Source organism: Stenella coeruleoalba (genome assembly GCF_951394435.1).
Source record: "Stenella coeruleoalba genome assembly, chromosome: 11".
NCBI lineage: Eukaryota > Metazoa > Chordata > Mammalia > Artiodactyla > Delphinidae > Stenella > Stenella coeruleoalba.
Window position 1 is genome coordinate 30,671,027 of NC_137157.1, and position 19,716 is coordinate 30,690,742.

The window sequence follows — 19,716 nt, forward strand, 5'->3', positions numbered from 1 at the left end:
TTTAGTCTCAGGTTTTGTGTATGGGTGTGTGCATGTGCACACATGCATAAATTTAAGTTTTTAAAACTTCTAATTCTTTTAGACTGTTTTTTAGATTTTGTTTAATCTAGCCACATTTTGGGGATTTCTTTCCTTGTTTTTCAATGGTAGTGTTTATTTTCAGTTCTTTGCTATAATTTTTGTCCTCTCCAACTTCCGACCATCTTTCCAGACCTTCTAACTAAAGTGTTTACCATTGTGCTTTACTACATCTTCATGCCACTTATTGTATTATCATTTCCCCCTCTTTCATTTCTTTGAAAGAAAGAATGTAATGTAATTTGTGGTTCACCACATTTTTGTTTCAGTTTCTGCAATTATGGATGCATTTGTTGATCCCCTGTGATCCCATGCGTTCACATCAAATATATGTGAAATATATTTTAACTTGAGTTTTCTTTTCTTGTTTTACCTAAGCTGGTTTTATTGACTCTTGGTGTTTTTTATTCTAGTATTTCTGTAGCTTAGCTGGGCCTGATCAGCAACATTGCTGCTGCCCTCTCATCCGCTTAGCCACCTACCTTTCCAGTGTGGTAGGTGACAGAGCTGCAGGCTGAGCCCAGGTCTCCTTACTCCTAATTCATTTATACTTCCATGACATCACACTGCCTCAGCACTGAGGATTCAAGCCATTTTCTCTGTGATTTACTCTCAGCCCCAGCTCACTTAAGAGTGCTAGACTTTCTTTTTTTTTTTTTTTTTTTTTTGCGGTACGTGGGTCTCTCACTGCTGTGGCCTCTCCCGTTGCAGAGCACAGGCTCCGGACGCACAGGCCCAGCGGCCACGGCTCACGGGCCCAGCCGCTCCGCAGCATGTGGGATCCTCCCGGACTGGGGCACGAACCCGTGTCCCCTGCATCGGCAGGCAGACTCAACCACTGCGCCACCAGGGAAGCCCTAGACTTCCTTTAAAGTGTCAACAAGTTCTCTAAGTAGCTCTTCTCTGACAGTGGAGCCAGAAAGCAGTAAAACCAGCTGGGTTGCTTTCTGTGGCTAGGTCAAGATGACCCAGGGCATGCAGAGCCACTCTCAACCCATATTTTCCACATATACCCTTAAAAAATCTATTAAAAACTGGCTTTTCATCTTGGAGTTACACCTCAGTTACAGTATACAGAATCTTGAACACTGTGACTGAATTACGTTTGTTGCCTTAAGAAAGTCAGCCTCTGTGTACAGTTTAAATTATCTGCACACACTCATACATACTCACTGAATGGGGACTGAAATAAACTTACAGTAGCAACTGTAGTATCTATCATTTATCTACCACAAAAATTTTAGAAAATGGCACTTCTGAGAAAGTGAATGTCAGTTTCTAATCCTAGGGGATCAGAGACCAATTCATAAAGAGTCATTATCCATTTCTTTCCCTTATCTTAGTTACAGAAGATGATTGGGGGAACCAATGCTCTGTCTCCCTAAGCGTAAACAAGTAATCATGATTTACCACTCTAAATATGGTTTGTATACAGGACAGTGATGAGAGAAATATCCCGGGAGAGTATACAGATTGTGCACATAGATATTCTCTACAACTCTACTTACTATTTTTATTTTTCATATTTACCAAAAGGCTTGGTTCTTACTAGATGCCAGTACGTAATAGAGAGTATTGAACGTTTATTAAATATCAGTTACTACCTGGGCACTTTACATTTATTATCTGCTTAAATTAAGTATACAGTATGACTTAATATTTGTCAAAATTCAGATTTTGTGATATGAAATGCCAGAGATTTTATGATACACGATTCTGCATATGAACAACCAACTGTTCATTTTTTTTTTCCCTTAAAATCTCTTATAATAAAGCAAGGGTGTAAAGTTTTCTGGACAGAGAACATCTTTAATATTATGAATAAATAATTATTAAATATCAAATTATTTTTTAAAGTAATGTCTGTGAATCCCTCATAGAGCCAAAAGACTATAAATTTTAAAATATCATTTAGAATAGTATGAATCAGAAGTTGTACTGTGCTCATTTAAGATTAGCAAATTTTACTTTGAAATACTAAATTTGATGGATTAGATTTTTTTTTTTCAAAGCTTTAGGCAAGGTCAGCTTACATATGTTACTTTGGAAATATTTGGAAACTAGTAAACCTTTTTTTTTTTTTTCGATACGCCAGCCTCTCACTGTTGTGGCCTCTCCCATTGCGGAGCACAGGCTCCAGACGCGCAGGCTCAGCGGCCACGGCTCACAGGCCCAGCCGCTCCGCGCCATGTGGGATCTTCCCAGACCCGGGCACGAACCTGTGTCCCCTGCGTCGGCAGGCGGACTCCCAACCACTGCGCCACCAGGGAAGCGCTAAACTTTTTTTTTTTTTTTTTGAGGTCAGAATTCCTGACTAAAGGAATAAAAATGTATTATTAGAAGATGTGAAATAAATGGCATCTAAATAATCTAATTTCCCCAGCTTTCTCTTTTTACAGTAACCACGAATGCTTCATTTCTAAGTTTGAAGTAACATATCTTTCCTATGATTTGTATTTTATTGTGTTTTCTGTGAGGCTCATTTGAATCGCATATAATCTCAGTCTTCTGGGTGAAATTATTTGGCCTTTTGCAAAAGCCATCCATTTGTCAGCCTTAAAGTTATCACTTGTTTGAAGGTGGGGAATCCTGTGGAGTCTTAGACCTTGGGTACCAGCTGACTACAGATATAAATTACTAATTCCTACACAGATAGAGAGGGTGATAGCCAGATTGCTTTTAGAATAAATGAGAGAAGAAGGCCACATGAAAGAAGGCAGGAAGCATGAAATCCTTTCCCTTGCTGTGTCAGACCCCTCCTCTGTCCTTTCTGCTCATCTAACTGGGGAGCCTTTGTAACGCTCCTGGCCTGGGCACTCTGTCTTAATTAAAACATAAGAACAACTTCTTGCTTTTTTTGGTGGGAAAGAAGCCCACTTTTAAAACAAGGTATCTTAACCCTGCCTGCATTGCTCAACGGCACATCACGAATTTGTGCTGACTTTGTCTTCTTCAGACTGTCACGAGCTGGACTGCCTAGTCCAGCCGCCCAGACAAAACCAAACTTTCCTTCTTGAAGGAGGAACTAACTTAATGTGTGTGCCTGACACTTTTCTCCCAAGCAGTTCCCTACCCTTTTGCATATTTTGATGGGAAGACGTAGAGCCGTTCTAAGGGATGGTGGTAGATCTTGGTGACAGAAAGGCATCAAAATAACTATTCTAGGAGAGTTGCCGAATATTGTAGGAAGGGATAATGGTTAGTTTGTTAAAAAGAATTTGTTAATAAAATAATTGTTTTGATGGCTTCTAATTTTGTAATGGCCACTTGAGATTACCTTAATCTACACATTGCATAGGAAATTCTGTACGACATTGATCAGGAAGGAAAACTTCCTTTAACTTAACCAAATATTTGTATAATGATATTTTATGGTAGTCTGGCCACGATTCATAGTTCAAAACTACAAGTGATCAATTTTAAGTCTTGGAGTCTGAGATTGGGTTTTATCTCAACCTTCTATTAAGGTTGAAACATTATGATTTATGATTAAAAAGAAGACCACTCCTCTATCACTTTTGTAATTTAGTTCTAGCTGTGCTATATGTCTACACTGTTTTGGACCTCAAAAACTGTTCTTCAGAGATTACATAATAATAATAGCAGTAATAATACTAATATCTAACACATGCAACATTTTTCTAATAGCCTTACACAAATTGTCATTAAATCTTCCTTAAAACTCTATAAAGCAAGCACCATTTTTATCCCATGAGAAATTGAGGCACATGTGAATTAAATCTTTTTTTAAATTTTTCAATTTTATTTAATTAATTAATTTTTTAATACAGCAGATTCTTTTTCTTTTTTTTCTTTTTTTTTTTTTTTGCAGTACACGGGCCTCTCACTGTTGCGGCCTCTCCCGTTGTGGAGCACAGGCTCCAGACGCACAGGCTCAGCGGCCATGGCTCACGGGCCCAGCTGCTCCGTGGCATGTGGGATCTTCCCGGACCAGGGCACGAACCCGTGTATCCTGCATCGGCAGGCGGACTCTCAACCACTGCGCCACCAGTGAAGCCCAGCAGGTTCTTATTAGTCATCAGTTTTATACACATCAGTGTATACATGTCAATCCCAATCTCCCAATTCATCACACCACCACCACCACCACCCCGTGGCTTTCGCTCCTTGGTTTCCATGTTTGTTCTCTACATCTGTGTCTCAACTTCTGCCCTGAAAACCAGTTCATCTGTACCATTTTTCTAGGTTACACATACATGCGTTAATATACGATATTTGTTTTTCTCTTTCTGACTTACTTCACTCTGTATAACAGTCTCTAGATACATCTATGTCTCAACAAATCACCCAATTTCTTTCCTTTTTATGGCTGAGTAATATTCCATTGTATATATGTGCCACATCTTCTTTATCCATTCGTCTGTTGATGGGCATTTAGGTTGCTTCCATGACCTGGCTACTGTAAATAGTGCTGCAATGAACATTGGGGTGCATGTGTCTTTTTGAATGATGGTTTTCTCTGGGTATATGCCCAGTAGTGGGATTGCTGGATCATATGGTAATTCTATTTTTAGTTTTTTAAGGAACCTCCATACTGTTCTCCATAGTGGCTGTATCAATTTACATTGCCACCAACAGTGCAAGAGGGTTCCATTTTTCTCCACACCCTCTCCAGCATTTGTTGTTTGTAGATTTTCTGATGATGCCCATTCTAACTGGTATGAGGTGATAGATACCTCATTGTAGTTTTGATTTGTATTTCTCTAATAATTAGTGATGTTGAGCAGCTTTTCATGTGTTTCTTGGCCATCTGTATGTCTTTGGAGAAATGACTATTTAGGTCTTCTGCCCATTTTTGGATTGGGTTGTTTGTTGTTTTAATATTGAGCTGCATGAGCTGTTTGTATATTTTGGAGATTAATCCTTTGTCTGTTGCTTCGTTTGCAAATATTTTCTCCCATTCTGAGGGTTGTCTTTTCATTTCATTTATGGTTTCCTTTGCTGTGCAAAAACTTTGAAGTTTCATTAGGTCCCATTTGTTTATTTTTGTTTTTATTTCCATTACTCAAGGAGGTGGATCACAAAAGATCTTGCTGTGATTTATGTTAAAGAGTGTTCTTCCTATATTTTCCTCTAAGAGTTTTATAGTGTCCGGTCTTACATTTAGGTCTCTAATCCATTTTGAGTTTATTTTTGTGTATGGTGTTAGGAAGTGTTCCAATTTCAGTCTTTTACATGTAGCTGTCCAGTTTTCCCAGCACCATTTATTGAAGAGACTGTCTTTTCTCCATTGTATATCCTTGCCTCCTTTGTCGTAGATTCATTGACCATAGGTACGTGGGTTTATCTCTGAGCTTTCTATCTTGTTCCATTGATCTATGTTTCTGTTTTTGTGCCAGTACCATATTGTCTTGATTACTGTAGCTTTGTAGCATAGTCTGAAGTCAGGGAGTCTGATTCCTGCAGCTCCGTTTTTTTTCCCTCAAGACTGCTTTCGCTTTTCAGGGTCTTTTGTGTCTCCATACAAATTTTAAGATTTTTTGTTCTAGTTCCCTAAAACATGCCATTGGTAATTTGATAGGGATTGCATTGAATCTGTAGATTGCTTTGGGTAGTAGAGTGATTTTCACAATGTTGATCCTTTCAATCCAAGAACATGGTATATCTCTCCATCTGTTGGTATCATCTTTAATTTCTTTCATCAGTGTCTTATAGTTTTCTGCATACAGGTCTTTTGTCTCCCTAGGTAGGTTTATTCCTAGGTATTTTATTCTTTTTGTTGCAGTGGTAAATGGGAGTGTTTCCTTAATTTCTCTTTCAGATTTGTCATCATTAGTGTATAGGAATGCAAGAGATTTCTGTGCATTAATTTTGTATCCTGCAACTTTACCAAAGTCATTGATTAGCTCTAGTAGTTTTCTGGTGGGATCTTCAGGATTCTCTATGTATAGTATCATGTCATCTGCAAACAGTGACAGTTTGACTTCTTCTTTTCCAATTTGTATTCCTTTTATTTCTTTTTCTCCTCTGATTGCCATGTCTAGAACTTCCAAAACTATGTTGAATAATAGTGGTGAGAGTGGACATCCTTGTCATGTTCCTGATCTTAGAGGAAATGCTTTCAGTTTTTCACCATTGAGAATGATGTTTGCTGTGGGTTTGTCATACATGGCCTTTACTGTTTTGAGGTAGGTTCCCTCTATGCCCACTTTTTGAGGACTTTTTATCATAAATGGGTGTTGAATTTTGTCAAAAGCTTTTTCTGCATCTATTGAGATGATCATATGCTTTTTATTCTTCAATTTGTTAATATGGTGTATCACGTTGATTGATTTGCATATATTGAAGAATCCTTGCATCCCTGGGATAAATCCCACTTGATCGTGGTGTATGATCCTTTTAATGTGTTGTTGGATTCTGTTTGCTAGTATTTTGTTGAGGATTTTTGCATCTATATGCATCAATGATATTGGTCTGTAATTTTCTTTTTTTGTGGTATCTTTGTCTGGTTTTGGTATCAGGGTGATGGTGGCCTCATAGAATGAATTAGGGAATGCTCCTTCCTCTGCAATTTGTTGGAAGAGTTTGAGAAGGATAGGTGTTAGTTCTTCTCTAAATGTTTGATAGAATTCACCTGTGAAGCCATCTGGTCCTGGACTTTTGTTTCTTTGAAGATTTTTAATCACAGTTTCAATTTCATTACTTGTGATTGTTCTGTTCATATTTTCTATTTCTTCCTGGTTCAGTCTTGGAAAGTTATACCTTTCTAGGAATTTGTCCATTTCTTCCAGGTTGTCCCTTTTATTGGCATAGAGTTGCTTGTAGTAGTCTCTTAGTCTCTTAGGATGCTTTGTATTTCTGTGGTGTCTGTTGTAACTTCTTTTTCATTTCTAATTTTATTGATGTGAGTCCTCTCCCTCTTTTTCTTGATGAGTCTGGCTAATGGTTTATCAATTTTGTTTATCTTCTCAAAGAACCAGCTTTTAGTTTTATTGATCTTTGCTATTGTTTTCTTTGTTTCTATTTCATTTATTTCTGCTCTGATCTTTATGATTTCTTTCCTTCTGCTAACTTTGGGTTTTGTTTGTTCTTTCTCTAGTTCCTTTAGGTGTGACATTAGATTGTTTATTTGAGATTATTCTTGTTTCTTGAGGTAGGCTTGTATAGCTTTAAAGCTACTTCCCTCTTAGAACTGCTTTGCTGCATCCCATAGGTTTTGGGTCATCATGTTTTCATTGTCATTTGTCTCTAGGTATTTTTTGATTTCCTCTTTGATTTCTTCAGTGATCTCTTGGTTATTTAGTAACGTATTGTTTAGCCTCCGTGTGTGTGTGTTTTACGTTTTTTTCCCTATAATTGATTTCTAATCTCATAGCATTGTGGTCAGAAAAGATGCTTGATATGATTTCAGTTTTCTTAAATCTACTGAGGCTTGATTTGTGACCCAAAAAGTGATCTATCCTGGAGAATGTTCCGTGTGCACTTGAGAAGAAAGTGTAATCTGCTGTTTTTGGATGGAATGTCCTATAAATATCAATTAAATCTATCTGGTCTATTGTGTCATTTAAAGCTTGTGTTTCCTTATTTATTTTCATTTTGGATGATCTGTCCATTGATGTAAGTGAGGTGTTAAAGTCCCCCACAATTATTGTGTTACCGTTGATTTCCTCTTTTAAGCTGTTAGCAGTTGCCTTATGTATTGAGGTGCTCCTATGTTGAGTGCATATATATTTATAATTGTTATATCTTCTTCTTGGATTGATCCCTTGATCATTATGTAGTGTCCTTCCTTGTCTCTTATAACATTCTTTATTTTAAAGTCTATTTTATCTGATATGAGTATTGCTACTCCAGCTTTCTTTTGACTTCCATTTGCATGGAATATCTTTTTCCATCCCCTCACTTTCAGTCTGTATATGTCCCTAGGTCTTATGTGGGTCTCTTGTAGACAGCACATAGATGGGTCTTGTTTTTCTATCCATTCGGCAAGCCTGTGTCTTTTGGTTGGAGCATTTAATCCATTCACGTTTAAGGTAATTATCGATATGTATGTTCCTATGACCATTTTCTTAATTGTTTTTGGTTTGCTTTTGTAGGTCATTTTGTTCTCTTGTGTTTCCCACTTAGAGAAGTTCCTTTAGCATTTGTTGTGGAGCTGGTTTGGTGGTGATGAATTCTCTTAGCTTTTACTTCTCTGTATAGCTTTTGATTTCTGCATCTAATATGAATGAGGTCCTTGTTGGGTAGAGTAACCTTGGTTGTAGGTTCTTCCCTTTCATCACTTTAAGTATATCATGGCACTCCCCAGTGGCTTGTAGTTTCTGCTGAGAAATCAGCTGTTAACCTTATGGAAGTTCCCTTCTATGGTATTTGTCATTTTTCCCTTGCTGCTTTCAGTCATTTTTCTTTGTCTTTAATTTTTGCCAGTTTGATTACTATGTGTCTCAGCATGTTTCTCTTTGAGTTTATCCTGTATGGGACTCTCTGTGCTTCCTGGACTTGGGTGGCTATTTCCTTATCCATGTTAAGGAAGTTTTTGACTGTAATCTCTTCAAATATTTTTTCGGGTCCTTTCTCTCTCTCTTCTCCTTCTGGGACCCCTATAATGCGAATGTTGTTGAGTTTAATGTTGTCCCAGAGGTCTCTTAGGCTGTCTTCATTTCTTTTCATTCTTTTTTCTTTATTCTGTTCCACATCAGTGAATTCCACCATTCTGTCTTCCAGGTCACTCATCTGTTCTTCTGCCTCAGTTATTCTGCTATTGATTAATTGTAGTGTAATTTTCATTTCAGTTATTGTATGTTCATCTCTGTTTGTTCTTTAATTCTTCTAGGTCTTTGTTAAACATTTCTTGCATCTTCTCGATCTTTGCCTCCATTCTTTTTCCGACGTCCTGGATCATCTTCACTATCATTATTCTGAATTCTTTTTCTGGATGGTTGCCTATCTCTGCTTCATTTCGTTGTTTTTCTGGGGGGTTATGTTGTTCCTTCATCTGGTACATAGCCCTCTGCCTTTTCATCTTGTCTGTCTTTCTGTGAATGTGGTTATCGTTCCACAGGCTGTAGGACAGTAGTTCTTCTTGCTTCTGCTGTCTGCCCTCTGGTGGATGAGGCTATCTAAGAGGCTTGTGTAAGTTTCCTGATGGGAGGGAGTGGTGGTGGGTAGAGCTGACTGTTGCTATGGTGGGCAGAGCTCAGTAAAACTTTAATATGCTTGACTGCTGATGGGTGGGGCTGGGTTCCCTCCCTGTTGGTTGTTTGGCCTGAGGCAACACAACACTAAGGCCTACCTGGCCTCTTTGGTGGTGCTAATGACAGATTCTGGGAGGGCTCACGCTAAGCAGTACTTCCCAGAACTTCTGTTGCCAGTGTCCTTGTCCCCATGGTGAGACACAGCCACCCCCCACCTCTTCAGGAGACCCTCCAACACTAGCAGGTAGGTCTGGTTCAGTCTCCCCTGGGGTCACTGCTCCTTCCCCTGGGTCCTGATGTGCACACTGCTTTGTGTGTGTCCCCCAAGAGTGGAATCTCTGTTTCCCGCAGTCCTGTTGAAGTCCTGCAGTCAAATCCCACTAGCCTTCAAAGCCTGATTCTCTAGGAATTCCTCCTCCCGTTGCCGGACCCCCAGGTTGGGAAGCCTGACATGGGGCCCAGAACCTTCACTCCAGCGGGTGGACTTCTGTGGTATAAGTGTTCGCCAGTCTGTGAGTCACCCACCCAGCAGTTATGGGATTTGATGTTACTGTGATTGCGCCCCTCCTACCGTCTCATTGTGGCTTCTCCTTTGTCTTTGGATGTGGGGTATGTTTTTTGGTGAGTTCCAGTGTCTTCCTGTTGATGACTGTCCAGCAGCTAGTTGTGATTCTGGTGTTCTCGCAAGAGGGAGTGAGAGCACGTCCTTCTACTCTGCCATCTTGGTTCCTAGTCTGTGAATTAAATCTTAAAGCTAGTAAGTAACAACATGAGAATTCCAACCCAGTCACTCCGGTTCCATTCTGTACCTTTAACTATTTTGATGCAGTGCTTCAGTAGAATAAAAAGTTAATCTCATCCTGTTAACAGATATTGGACATCATACTAGCTTTAGAGTGTGCAACAGTGAACAAGATGGGCATATTTCTTGCCCTTCAGAATTTGTCAGAGCAGGGTTTGTGCTCGTGGACTCCTCAGTATGATGGATACACCAGAACCTCAGAGTGGGATGGTATTGGTGAGGTCGTGTATACTAACCCTCCCTCATGCATGAATCCCTTGTTTGGTGATGGAGAACTCAGCCTCTCATAAGGCAGCCAACCCCATTTCAAGGCAACTGTAGTTATTGAAGCGTTCTTTCCTTTAATAAAAATGGAGAGATAGTACTGTTAATATTCATGGAGGTTAGCTTGCAAAGAACTCAACTGTAAGTGTCACTGCCTCAGCATATTTTCTTTGCAGAGAAGACTGTAAACTTTTACTTAGTAAGAATTTCCTGCTCCATTTAACGTATATGGCAGCAACTGTGGTACAATACAGTAAAATATTGTTACATCAAAAGTTTCCCAGCTTGTAGAAGCTCAAGGATTTCTCTATGAGAAATGCTGACCATTTCCATGTGATTTCCATGTGGTTTTTTGAGCAATTCCAGTTTCAGATGGCAAAACCAGATTGTATTTTTCATTGGTAAACAATTTCATATCTACACTAGGTGGCAGTAGATAAATGAGAATGATGTGTCTGCAAGCACTCTTTCTGGACAGCTCACCCAAGATTAAAAGGAAAGCGAGTCAGCCTCAAGTTCTTATCTTTGCCTCAACTCTGGATTCTGGAGCTGATAGGAAGAAGTTGTGCGTTCTGCTCTGTGGAATGGCCAGAAAGAAACATAGGTGTTGGTGGGCCAAGCAGATAGTCCTACATGGTTCTAATTCCTTCTTTACTGCAGTGTGGGGATTATTGGGAGTATACACCTCTACTTCTGACACAAGTGGCTGGATAGATGTAAATGCTTATTAATATTTCCAAAACTACAGCTGTACCCATCAAACTTGATAAGTGCTGTTAAAATAATTCCACTCCTCTTACCACAGTCCCTGACTGTTGCAGTGTTGTCCTCACTGTTAACCCCTACTTTATGCTTGATACTCTACATGTTCCTGTCAGATTGATCTTTCTAAAGCACATTTTAGCCTCCAGTTTTTCTGTGCCTTCCCAAATTCCTTCACCCCTCACAATTTGACCCTTGCCACCCTCTCTTGTCGCTGCCCTGTGCAGCAGTATCGTGTCAGCATTCTGCCTCTATGCTCAGGGAGGCTTGTAACCTCATCTCTGTCTCTCTCTTTTTGCTTTTGTTTTATAAACCTTTTCTAAAGGAGCCATCACAAGCTCTGTTTCCTCCACGGGAAGCCTTTCTCACTAAGTGCTCAGTCAAGTTTCTCCTTTGAGGTTCATCAGTATGCTTTTTGCTGTTGGATTTATTTGATACCAAGTTCTGCTATCTCTCTTGCCCTTTGTTTACTTCTTTGTATTCATAATGTTTAGTAAATAAATGGTGATCATGTGGTTTCTTTCCCTTTTTGTTTTTCTGAATTCTGAAATAATCTCCCTCAGAAGTAGTCACCACTCTAATTATTCCCTTGCTTTTCTTTCAAATTTTACTATTTATGATTGAATCAGTAATGAGATTTTTTTTCATTTTGGATAGTTTTAAACTTTATATAAATGGAATCATACTGCATATATTTTACTATAGCCTCCTTTATTTAGCATTAAAATCCTGAGATTCATGTGCATGGATTCTGAATTCATACATTCATATGTTGTTGCACATAGTTGTATTTCATTCATTTTCACAGCTGTATAGGATTTCAGTGAATTTACTACAGTAGTAATTCCCATGATTATACATTTATTCTACTGTTGATAAACAGGTGGGGATTTCTGATTGTGATTTGTTTTTCTAATTAATTTACTGTTTACTGACATATAGTTGATTTACAATGTTGTGTTAGTTTCTGCAAGACTGTGGTTTGTTCCTGTTTTTGCCATTACAGTGTTGCTCTAAACAATGTCACCATCATTGAGCTTTCTAGCTTTTGCAGTCTTGTAGGTGTTAAGCAGTATTTTGCTTTAATCGTCCCTTTTCTAATTACTACTAATGTTTCTGAAAATCTCTTCATATTCTAGATAACTGTTAGGTTTTCTATAATTTTTTCCTTAGGATTGCTCTTCTTTTCACATTGATTTGTAGGTTTTTCTTATATATTTTAGGTATTTGTCCTTTTTCAGTTTCAGATATAATATCTCCTCCTATTCCATTATCTGATTGTTAACTTTGTGGTAACCATTGTTAAACAGAAATCCTTAGTTTTGGGGCAAACAGATGGATCAATTTTTTTTTAATTTACTTAGTTTTTGCCTTATGGTTTTACTTTTGCAGCTTTTAAGATATTCTTCTCTACCCTGGGTCAGAAAGATATTCTTACACATTTACTTCTACTAACTTTGTAGTTTTAACATACCATTTAGGTTTATAATTTATCTGCTGTCCATCTTTGTATGTAGTATTAGGCAGGGATCTATTTAGTGAGCCCGTTTTCTTAGGTACAAGTCATCCTTCCTCTATTGATTTGTGGCACCATTTTTCCTTTGTATTTGTTTTCCATATATACAGGGCTTTGCTTCTGAACTCTTTATCGGATTGCTTCCTATTTTTTAAAGACTTCTTTAATGTCTTTATATGAGGTTTTTTTCTTTAAAGGTCATATGCATTTTTGGGGTTTTTTTCCTGATGTATTTAAAAATTTCTATGGCATTATAAATTATGATTTTTAAAAATTTACATTTTCTGTGTGCTGAAGTACAGACAGGTAATTGACTTTGTATATCAATTTTGGATCTAGTAAACTCTCTTAGTTTTAATGATTCAGCAGTAGATTCTTTTGGGATTTCTTTATAGATAATTATATATGAATGACAATTTTTATTTCTTCTGTTCTAATTCTTACATCATAATGCTTTTATTTCCTTTTCTTGTCTTACTGAACTGGCTAGGATTTTTTTCTGCATCTTTTGAGGTGGGTCATTTCATTTTATTTTTAAAATCCCTTAATAGGTGAATCCCATTGATTTTCTAATGTAAAAGCAACTTTTTATTCCTGGGATAAATTCAACTTGCTCACAATGATCTTTTCTTATATATTGTTAGATTTGATAGGCTAATATTTTATTTAAAATTTTTGTATCCATGCTAATATATGGATATTTTCATTTTAGAATATATTAGGAAATACCCTCTAGATTATTAGAAATGGCATCCACTTTCCTATGGTATAAAAATCTAATATTAGCTTTTTTTAATGTATATATACAGATTAATCCAAAGCTTGATGTAGTCGATTTGCAGACCTCTACTCCACCTGTTGTGGACATCCTTTCTTTTGATTCTACCACAGTAAGTTTTCTTTGGCATTTAAATGGTATTTAATTGTTTGGCACAATCCATTTTCCTTAAAAAGTTTGTTGGAGGGCTTCCCTGGTGGCACAGTGGTTGAGAGTCTGCTTGCCAAGGCAGGGGATACGGGTTCGTGCCCCAGTCCGGGAAGATCCCACATGCCACGGAGCGGCTGGGCCCGTGAGCCATGGCCGCTGAGCCTGTGCGTCCGGAGCCTGTTGCTCCACAATGGGAGAGGCCACAACAGTGAGAGAGGCCCGTGTACCACAAAAAAAAAAAAAAAGTGTGTGGGAGAGAACATAAAAAATGGGCTAAATAGCCTAACACCTTAGCATAGAAAAAACCTTGTACAAAAGTCATATTTACAATGTGTCTAAATAACCACAAGGGGGAGCAGTACCAATTTCTAGAAAAGCTTCAATTGGAGGACCTTGAGCTCAGTAGAATCCATACCGTCTCATCTCCCGTTAAGGTGCCACCCATGTGACATTTCACTTGCTGTCACAGAACAGATTTCCTTCTTTGGTAATTGCCTTTCAGAGGTGCTAAACTTACGTCTAGTCTCCTTAGAAGGTGTAAGAAAAGCAATCATTTCCCTTTGTTCGTCTCTCTTGAAGGATAATCCAGAAATTAAGAAGTATTTCTAACACTTGCAATTTTGTTTTTAAAAATTTCATACATATAATTTATTTACTAAGTGTATCCAAAGACTTCAAAAATTGAGAGTTTTAGCATTTCAATTTGAGTCTGCTTAATCTTTGCAAAGCAGATTATTTCTGCCATCAATTCTGCTAGTCAGGGCAAAACTAGTTATAAGAACGAATGGGAGGACTTCCCTGGTGGTGCAGTGGTTAAGAATTCGCCTGCCAAAACAAGGGACACGGGTTCGAGCCCTAGTCCGGGAAGATCCCACATGCCGTGGAGCAAGTGGTCCGCAACGGGAGAGGCCACAACAGTGAGAGGCCTCCGTACCGCAAAAAAAAAAAAAATTAACTAGACATCGAATTCTTGCCACAGTGCTTAGCTTATAGTAGGTGCTCAATACTTATGTTCAATGAATTACTCAAAAGTCTCACTGTTGAAATTTACAAATTCTGGTGAGTTGGGTTTTTGCCTCACTGGTGAGAGGAGCAAAAGGTAGGTGGTTTTTGAGATGTGCTGCCTTCTTGTGAGGTAGTTGGTAGACTAAAATTGGGTGTTTCTGGCCTAGAAGATATCAGAGATCATCAAAAATCTTTGATCAGAGCTTTGAGACTCACTCTCCCTGCCATTACCCTTTGAAATTTGCAAAACCTCATGACCTGAGGAATCCATGTATTCTCAGTAGTGTGCTATGGAGGTGGGCATAAGTGCCACCTAGCAAGCGATAGCAGGGTGTCTGTCCCTGGATGGTAATGCAGAAGTGCCAAAGTCAAGTGTCCATGTTATAGAACCCTAACTCGGGAATACAGGGTACGCGGGATTTCAAAAAGACAATTCTTTTTTTGTTTTTTTAATTGAAGTATAGTTGATTTACAATGTTGTGTTAATGTCTGCTGTACAGCAAAGTAATTCAGTTATACATATATATAATTCTTTTTCATATTCTTTTCCACTATGGTTTATCTCAGGATATTGAATATAGTTCCCTGTGCTATATAGTAGGACCTTGTTGTATATCCATTCTATATGTAATAGTTTGCATCTGCTAACCCCAAACTCTCAGTCCATTCCCCTCGTCCCCCTTGGCAACCACAAGTCTGTTCTCTACAGGGAAGACAATTTTTAATAATAAACGTGTGACACTTTTGCAGTTGTGTTACAAAGCAGAATAATAAGACTGAAGAGTACAGTTATTACCCACATAAGGGATACTATTAGGCTGAATTATATGATATTGCCATTTTGTAGGCAAAAACGATCTAATACATATCAGTGATTTCCCATGGTTCAGCCCCACACATAAGCATTAAAAGGAAGACTGCACTGTTACTTTGAGTTGTGTGCTTGATGCTACATAAAAATAAAACAAACAAAACAAAAACTTGTTTGCTATAAGTTGGTTTGGAATTAGGCTAATGATGTCCCCCTTAGATTTTTTTACAATCTGGAAGATAGCTGCTTGCCTCCTGGCAAGACATAAGGACTCCTGATTTTATTTATTTTACTGACACATTTTCTGAAGACAGATATTCATGAAGCATTTAGATTTTTATAAAGAGTATCTTTAAAGAGCTTTCCTTTAAATTTTCAATGTATGTGTCTTTCTTTTAGCTCATTGATAGATAAGTGGTTAGAAAACTAAAGTGCAATCACTGTAATTGTTTGCCTTTCCATTAATCTAGTGGTAATTCTTAATCTGTCATCTCCTCTGTATCGGCTGCTTTTCTTTTGCTTCTGCACAACAAATCAAACATAAATGTAAAGGAGATTTGTTTCTATTCTGGCATGAAGCACTATTGTGGTGTGAAATTTACATGTAATTATAATGAAAAGACACAGAGAAGTATTGGAAGCAAAAAAGAAAAAAAAGCAGTATTTATAGATGGTTTTGGTTTTTGTTATTGTGGTTGCTGTTTATTTTGGGGATTTGTTTGGTTTTTGCAGACTGGAAGAAAGTTTCTTTAGAAATTCATTTTCATCAAGATAAGATGTAAAAAGGTTACTCTTTAAAACTTAGTTTGTGAAATTTCTTAGGATAAAAGCAGGTTTTTTATGGTATAAGAAATAGTTGGCTTCTGTTCCTGTTTTGACTTGATTTAATATTACATTCAGGATGATTTCTAGATCTAAGTGTATTGATATCTATGCTCTGATGCCTTCTTACAACAGAGAAGAAATTATGGCATACAGTGTAACAGTTGGTATCTTTGTGGCTTGCACTTGTGTCTCTAATGCCAGGCAGGAAATTTGATACAATATTTCGGGATCAAAATAAGCTGTTCCCAATCTGCATTTTTAAAGCTTTGTTGTAAAAAAAAAAAAAAAAAAGTTTCTGTAAAGGGATATACTGGCTGTCACATAGACATAGTTTAAAAATGTTGATCTCAAATTTCTGAATCTTATTCCAATTATGTTGTCTCTTGCTATTTGCTGATCTTCTAAAGATTATTTAGTTCAAGATTCCCATTGAGTCTTTTAATGTTTTCATTTATTCTATTAGAAATAGACGAAGGTTTTGTCATCAAAATTGTACAAGGCATTTAGCATAGCACATGTGGTGTGACTACATCCTCAGCTCCTCTCTCCCCAAAGGCAAATAAGACAGTAATTTCTCTTCTGTGTCCTTATATAAAGTGGTGTTTTTTTAAATACTGACTAAACAGAGCTTATTTAAAATACTCTAGGATTATTAAAATTGTTATTTTTAGGTAAACTATATTCCTAGGTTTTGATGTATTTTATTACTATTTGTCCAACAAATGAACATAATGAAATTGATGATCTTGCTAGTATTACTCTGATTGACTCAAAGCACTGGACTCAGAGAACTCAGAGTGTCCTTGTCTTTCCTCTGGCAACTGTGTAGAGTATGAATGTAGTATTTATGCCTTTCTTTAGAATTAGGGACAGTTTTCAGGTTAAATTAATTATTTACAATAAACTGAGAATCTGAAGTTATATCATAGAAGAAAATCAAGGTCTACAGTCTTTTCTTGCTCCATCAGTCAAATATTTAAAGCCACACTGCATGGAGGTATCATATGATATACTGAAGACAGGATGTCAAGCTGGCCGCCTCACCTCAAGAAACTTACAGCCAAGCCAGAGAGAAATAACAGTGTAAGAAGTAAGTGGCAGTTTCAAGATACTAGATGCTAAGGGTATATGATTGTCAAAGGAAAGGTTGTTAACAGAAGGATTCAGAAAAGGTCATGAATGGGCTAGAGGAAACTAGAAGACTTCTCTAGCAGAAAACATTTGACCAGTTCTTGACCTGACCAAAGATGGGTAGGATTTTGATAGAGACATTCCAGGTGGGGAAAGCAAGGTATAAGTAGATGCCTTAGAAGTAATTGAAAATACAATACGTACCATGGTAATAAAAGTGCAGCCGTCTAATCTGGAGTCTCTGCGTTGCCTAACTCAGTGGATAGCAGATGTGGGAGGATGCTGGGAGCATACCTACTCACACATATTTTTAGCTCTCAATCAGTACTTCTTGAGTAACAAAATACACCTGCCCCAGAGAAGCCTACATTGTATATTCTAGAGGAGGAGACAAGCAATTCACAGATTTAAAAAAAGTAGACCATATAGTATAGTAGACGGAAACAATGCAAAGGTGTAAATAGCACCGAAGTTAGGTAGGAAGAAGGGTGCATTTAGATAGTATGGCCAGGACAAGAGTCATGTGAAAGGTGACATTTGTGGAAGGAACTGAAGGAATGACGTGAACAAGTTAGATGACTATCTGGGAAGGTACTCCAGGCCATGGGAGCTGTGCTGGAAGGCCAGATTGGGAGTGAGGAGCCGCCACTGGAGGGTTTCCTGCAGAGAAAGGGGCATAATCTCATGAGTGTTTTAACAGGGTCACTCTGACTACTGTGTTGAGAATCAGCTGGGGGTGATGGTGGAGGGGAGCAAAGAGACCAGTTCGGAAGCTAATGAAATCATCAGACAGAAGGCAGAAGTGGCTTGATCCAGGGCCGTAACAGAGGAGGTGGTGTTAAGCGATCTGATTCTGGATGTATTTTGAAGGTGGAGCCAATGGACTGGATGTCCGCTGTGGGATTCCGTCTCCTTTCCCCAGGGATAGTAAAGCGCAGCCCTGAGTAATCTCAGGGTGGCCCAGCTTATCTCCTGGCTCAGCATCATTTGGCCAGAGGGGTTGCTGAGAGAAAAAAAGATTTGTGATTTTCCTATCTTCTTTTCTGGGATTAGGAAGGTGATCAGCTGAATCAAAGCAAGGGAGGCTGTGCTGTTTCTGTGACTTTGAGAACCACAGTGGTAAAACATAGTCCTCCTTCCTAGGTGTCCTTTAGGTTTGCATTTTTCAGCGATGTTTATTGGTTTCCCTTTTGGAAAGGCTGTCGCATCAACCTATTTTTAGGAAGAAAAAAGTTATCCACTTTCATGGAGATTGTCATATGATATATGCTCTCTGAAAAATATTGATATATTGATAAAATAAAAGGACATACAAAGAGTAAACTTACAGCTGCAGAGAGGATATCTCCATGGTTGTTGTGGCAACAGTTCGTCCTGGTTACTAGACAACATTGCGTAACCAGTTCAGAGCTATTCCAGTTCTAACTGCTTATGTAAGCAAAGATTTGGAAAGACTTACTTGAAAGAACACAGTGTATGAAACCTAAATGTTCAAAACTAAAATTTGTAACTTGAAAGTGTAAAATGGCAATATGTGATGCATCGTCCCCAGATACCTCATTTACCTTTCCAGGAAAATCAATAAAAATCATATTGTGCAAACCTCCTGCTTTTACACTGCTTTTCTGTATGCTAACATTCCTGCATTTACCTATAAACAGCTTCTAAATTTGGAGGTAGGTGAAATTCTTTTTTAAGTGTTTGAACTTTGCAACAGTTTATAAGGTAGCATTTGATTTGTAAATTCGGGGCATATGATTTCTGAAACTAGATATGTTTGTAACGTTGTTGCTTGCTAAGCTTTAGGAAACAGACGTGTTCATGGTATCTTTAGACATCAGTTCAGTGGCCCTCGGGACTTTTCTCCTGCTCCCACTCGAAGTGTTTGAAAGAAAATGAACACAGGCATTTGTAAAATCCGCCTATGGACTGTACACAGAGGTGCTTTCCACAGTTTATCCTCATTTTTTATCCTCATATTTTTTTATCCTTATTTAGTCTTAATTTCAAATGATAGTGAATATGTCAAGTGAGATACAGTGATTCTTTTTTTTTTTTTTTTTTTAATCCAGTGTCTCAAAAAGTTAAGATGCTTAGTAGGAGTAAAAGATGAATTCTTACCAGGGCTGAGAAATAATTTTAAAACATTACCCTTTGAATTTGAAAGAGATAAAGCATTTTAAAAATAAGATGTACATGATAAAACTAACAAGTAAATAAGAAGAAATACACTTCCACAAATCTCTCACCCTTTAGAATAGAAAACACATTTATGGTTTTTTCAGATACAAGTTATTTTAGAGATAGAGAAAACGTTAGAGAGGAAGAGACGATTTCCAAATTCGTTGCATCCTTGCTTTAGAAGTACATCATGACCTATATGTTATAAGAACTACCAACAGTTGTGAATGTGATAGCTGACCTTTAAAAAAAAATGTG

The 19,716-nt window shown here is 37.9% G+C and overlaps 1 protein-coding gene across 9 annotated transcripts in view; it reads left to right on the plus strand.

The window, feature by feature from the left end:
* POC1B (POC1 centriolar protein B) overlaps positions 1 to 19,716 on the plus strand; it is a 142,954-nt gene that overhangs the window by 89,647 nt on the left and 33,591 nt on the right. For 7 of the 9 annotated variants that reach the window (XM_079937199.1, XM_079937201.1, XM_079937196.1 and 4 more), the window contains one exon: positions 13,387 to 13,467. The exons of 1 other annotated variant lie outside the window; for it this stretch is intronic. In XM_079937199.1, coding sequence (XP_079793325.1) covers positions 13,387 to 13,467 — 81 coding nt within the window. Of the gene's footprint in view, positions 1 to 3,910; positions 4,104 to 13,386; positions 13,468 to 19,716 lie in introns of those variants that run through there. One more of the 9 variants, XM_079937197.1, reaches the window with a different exon arrangement.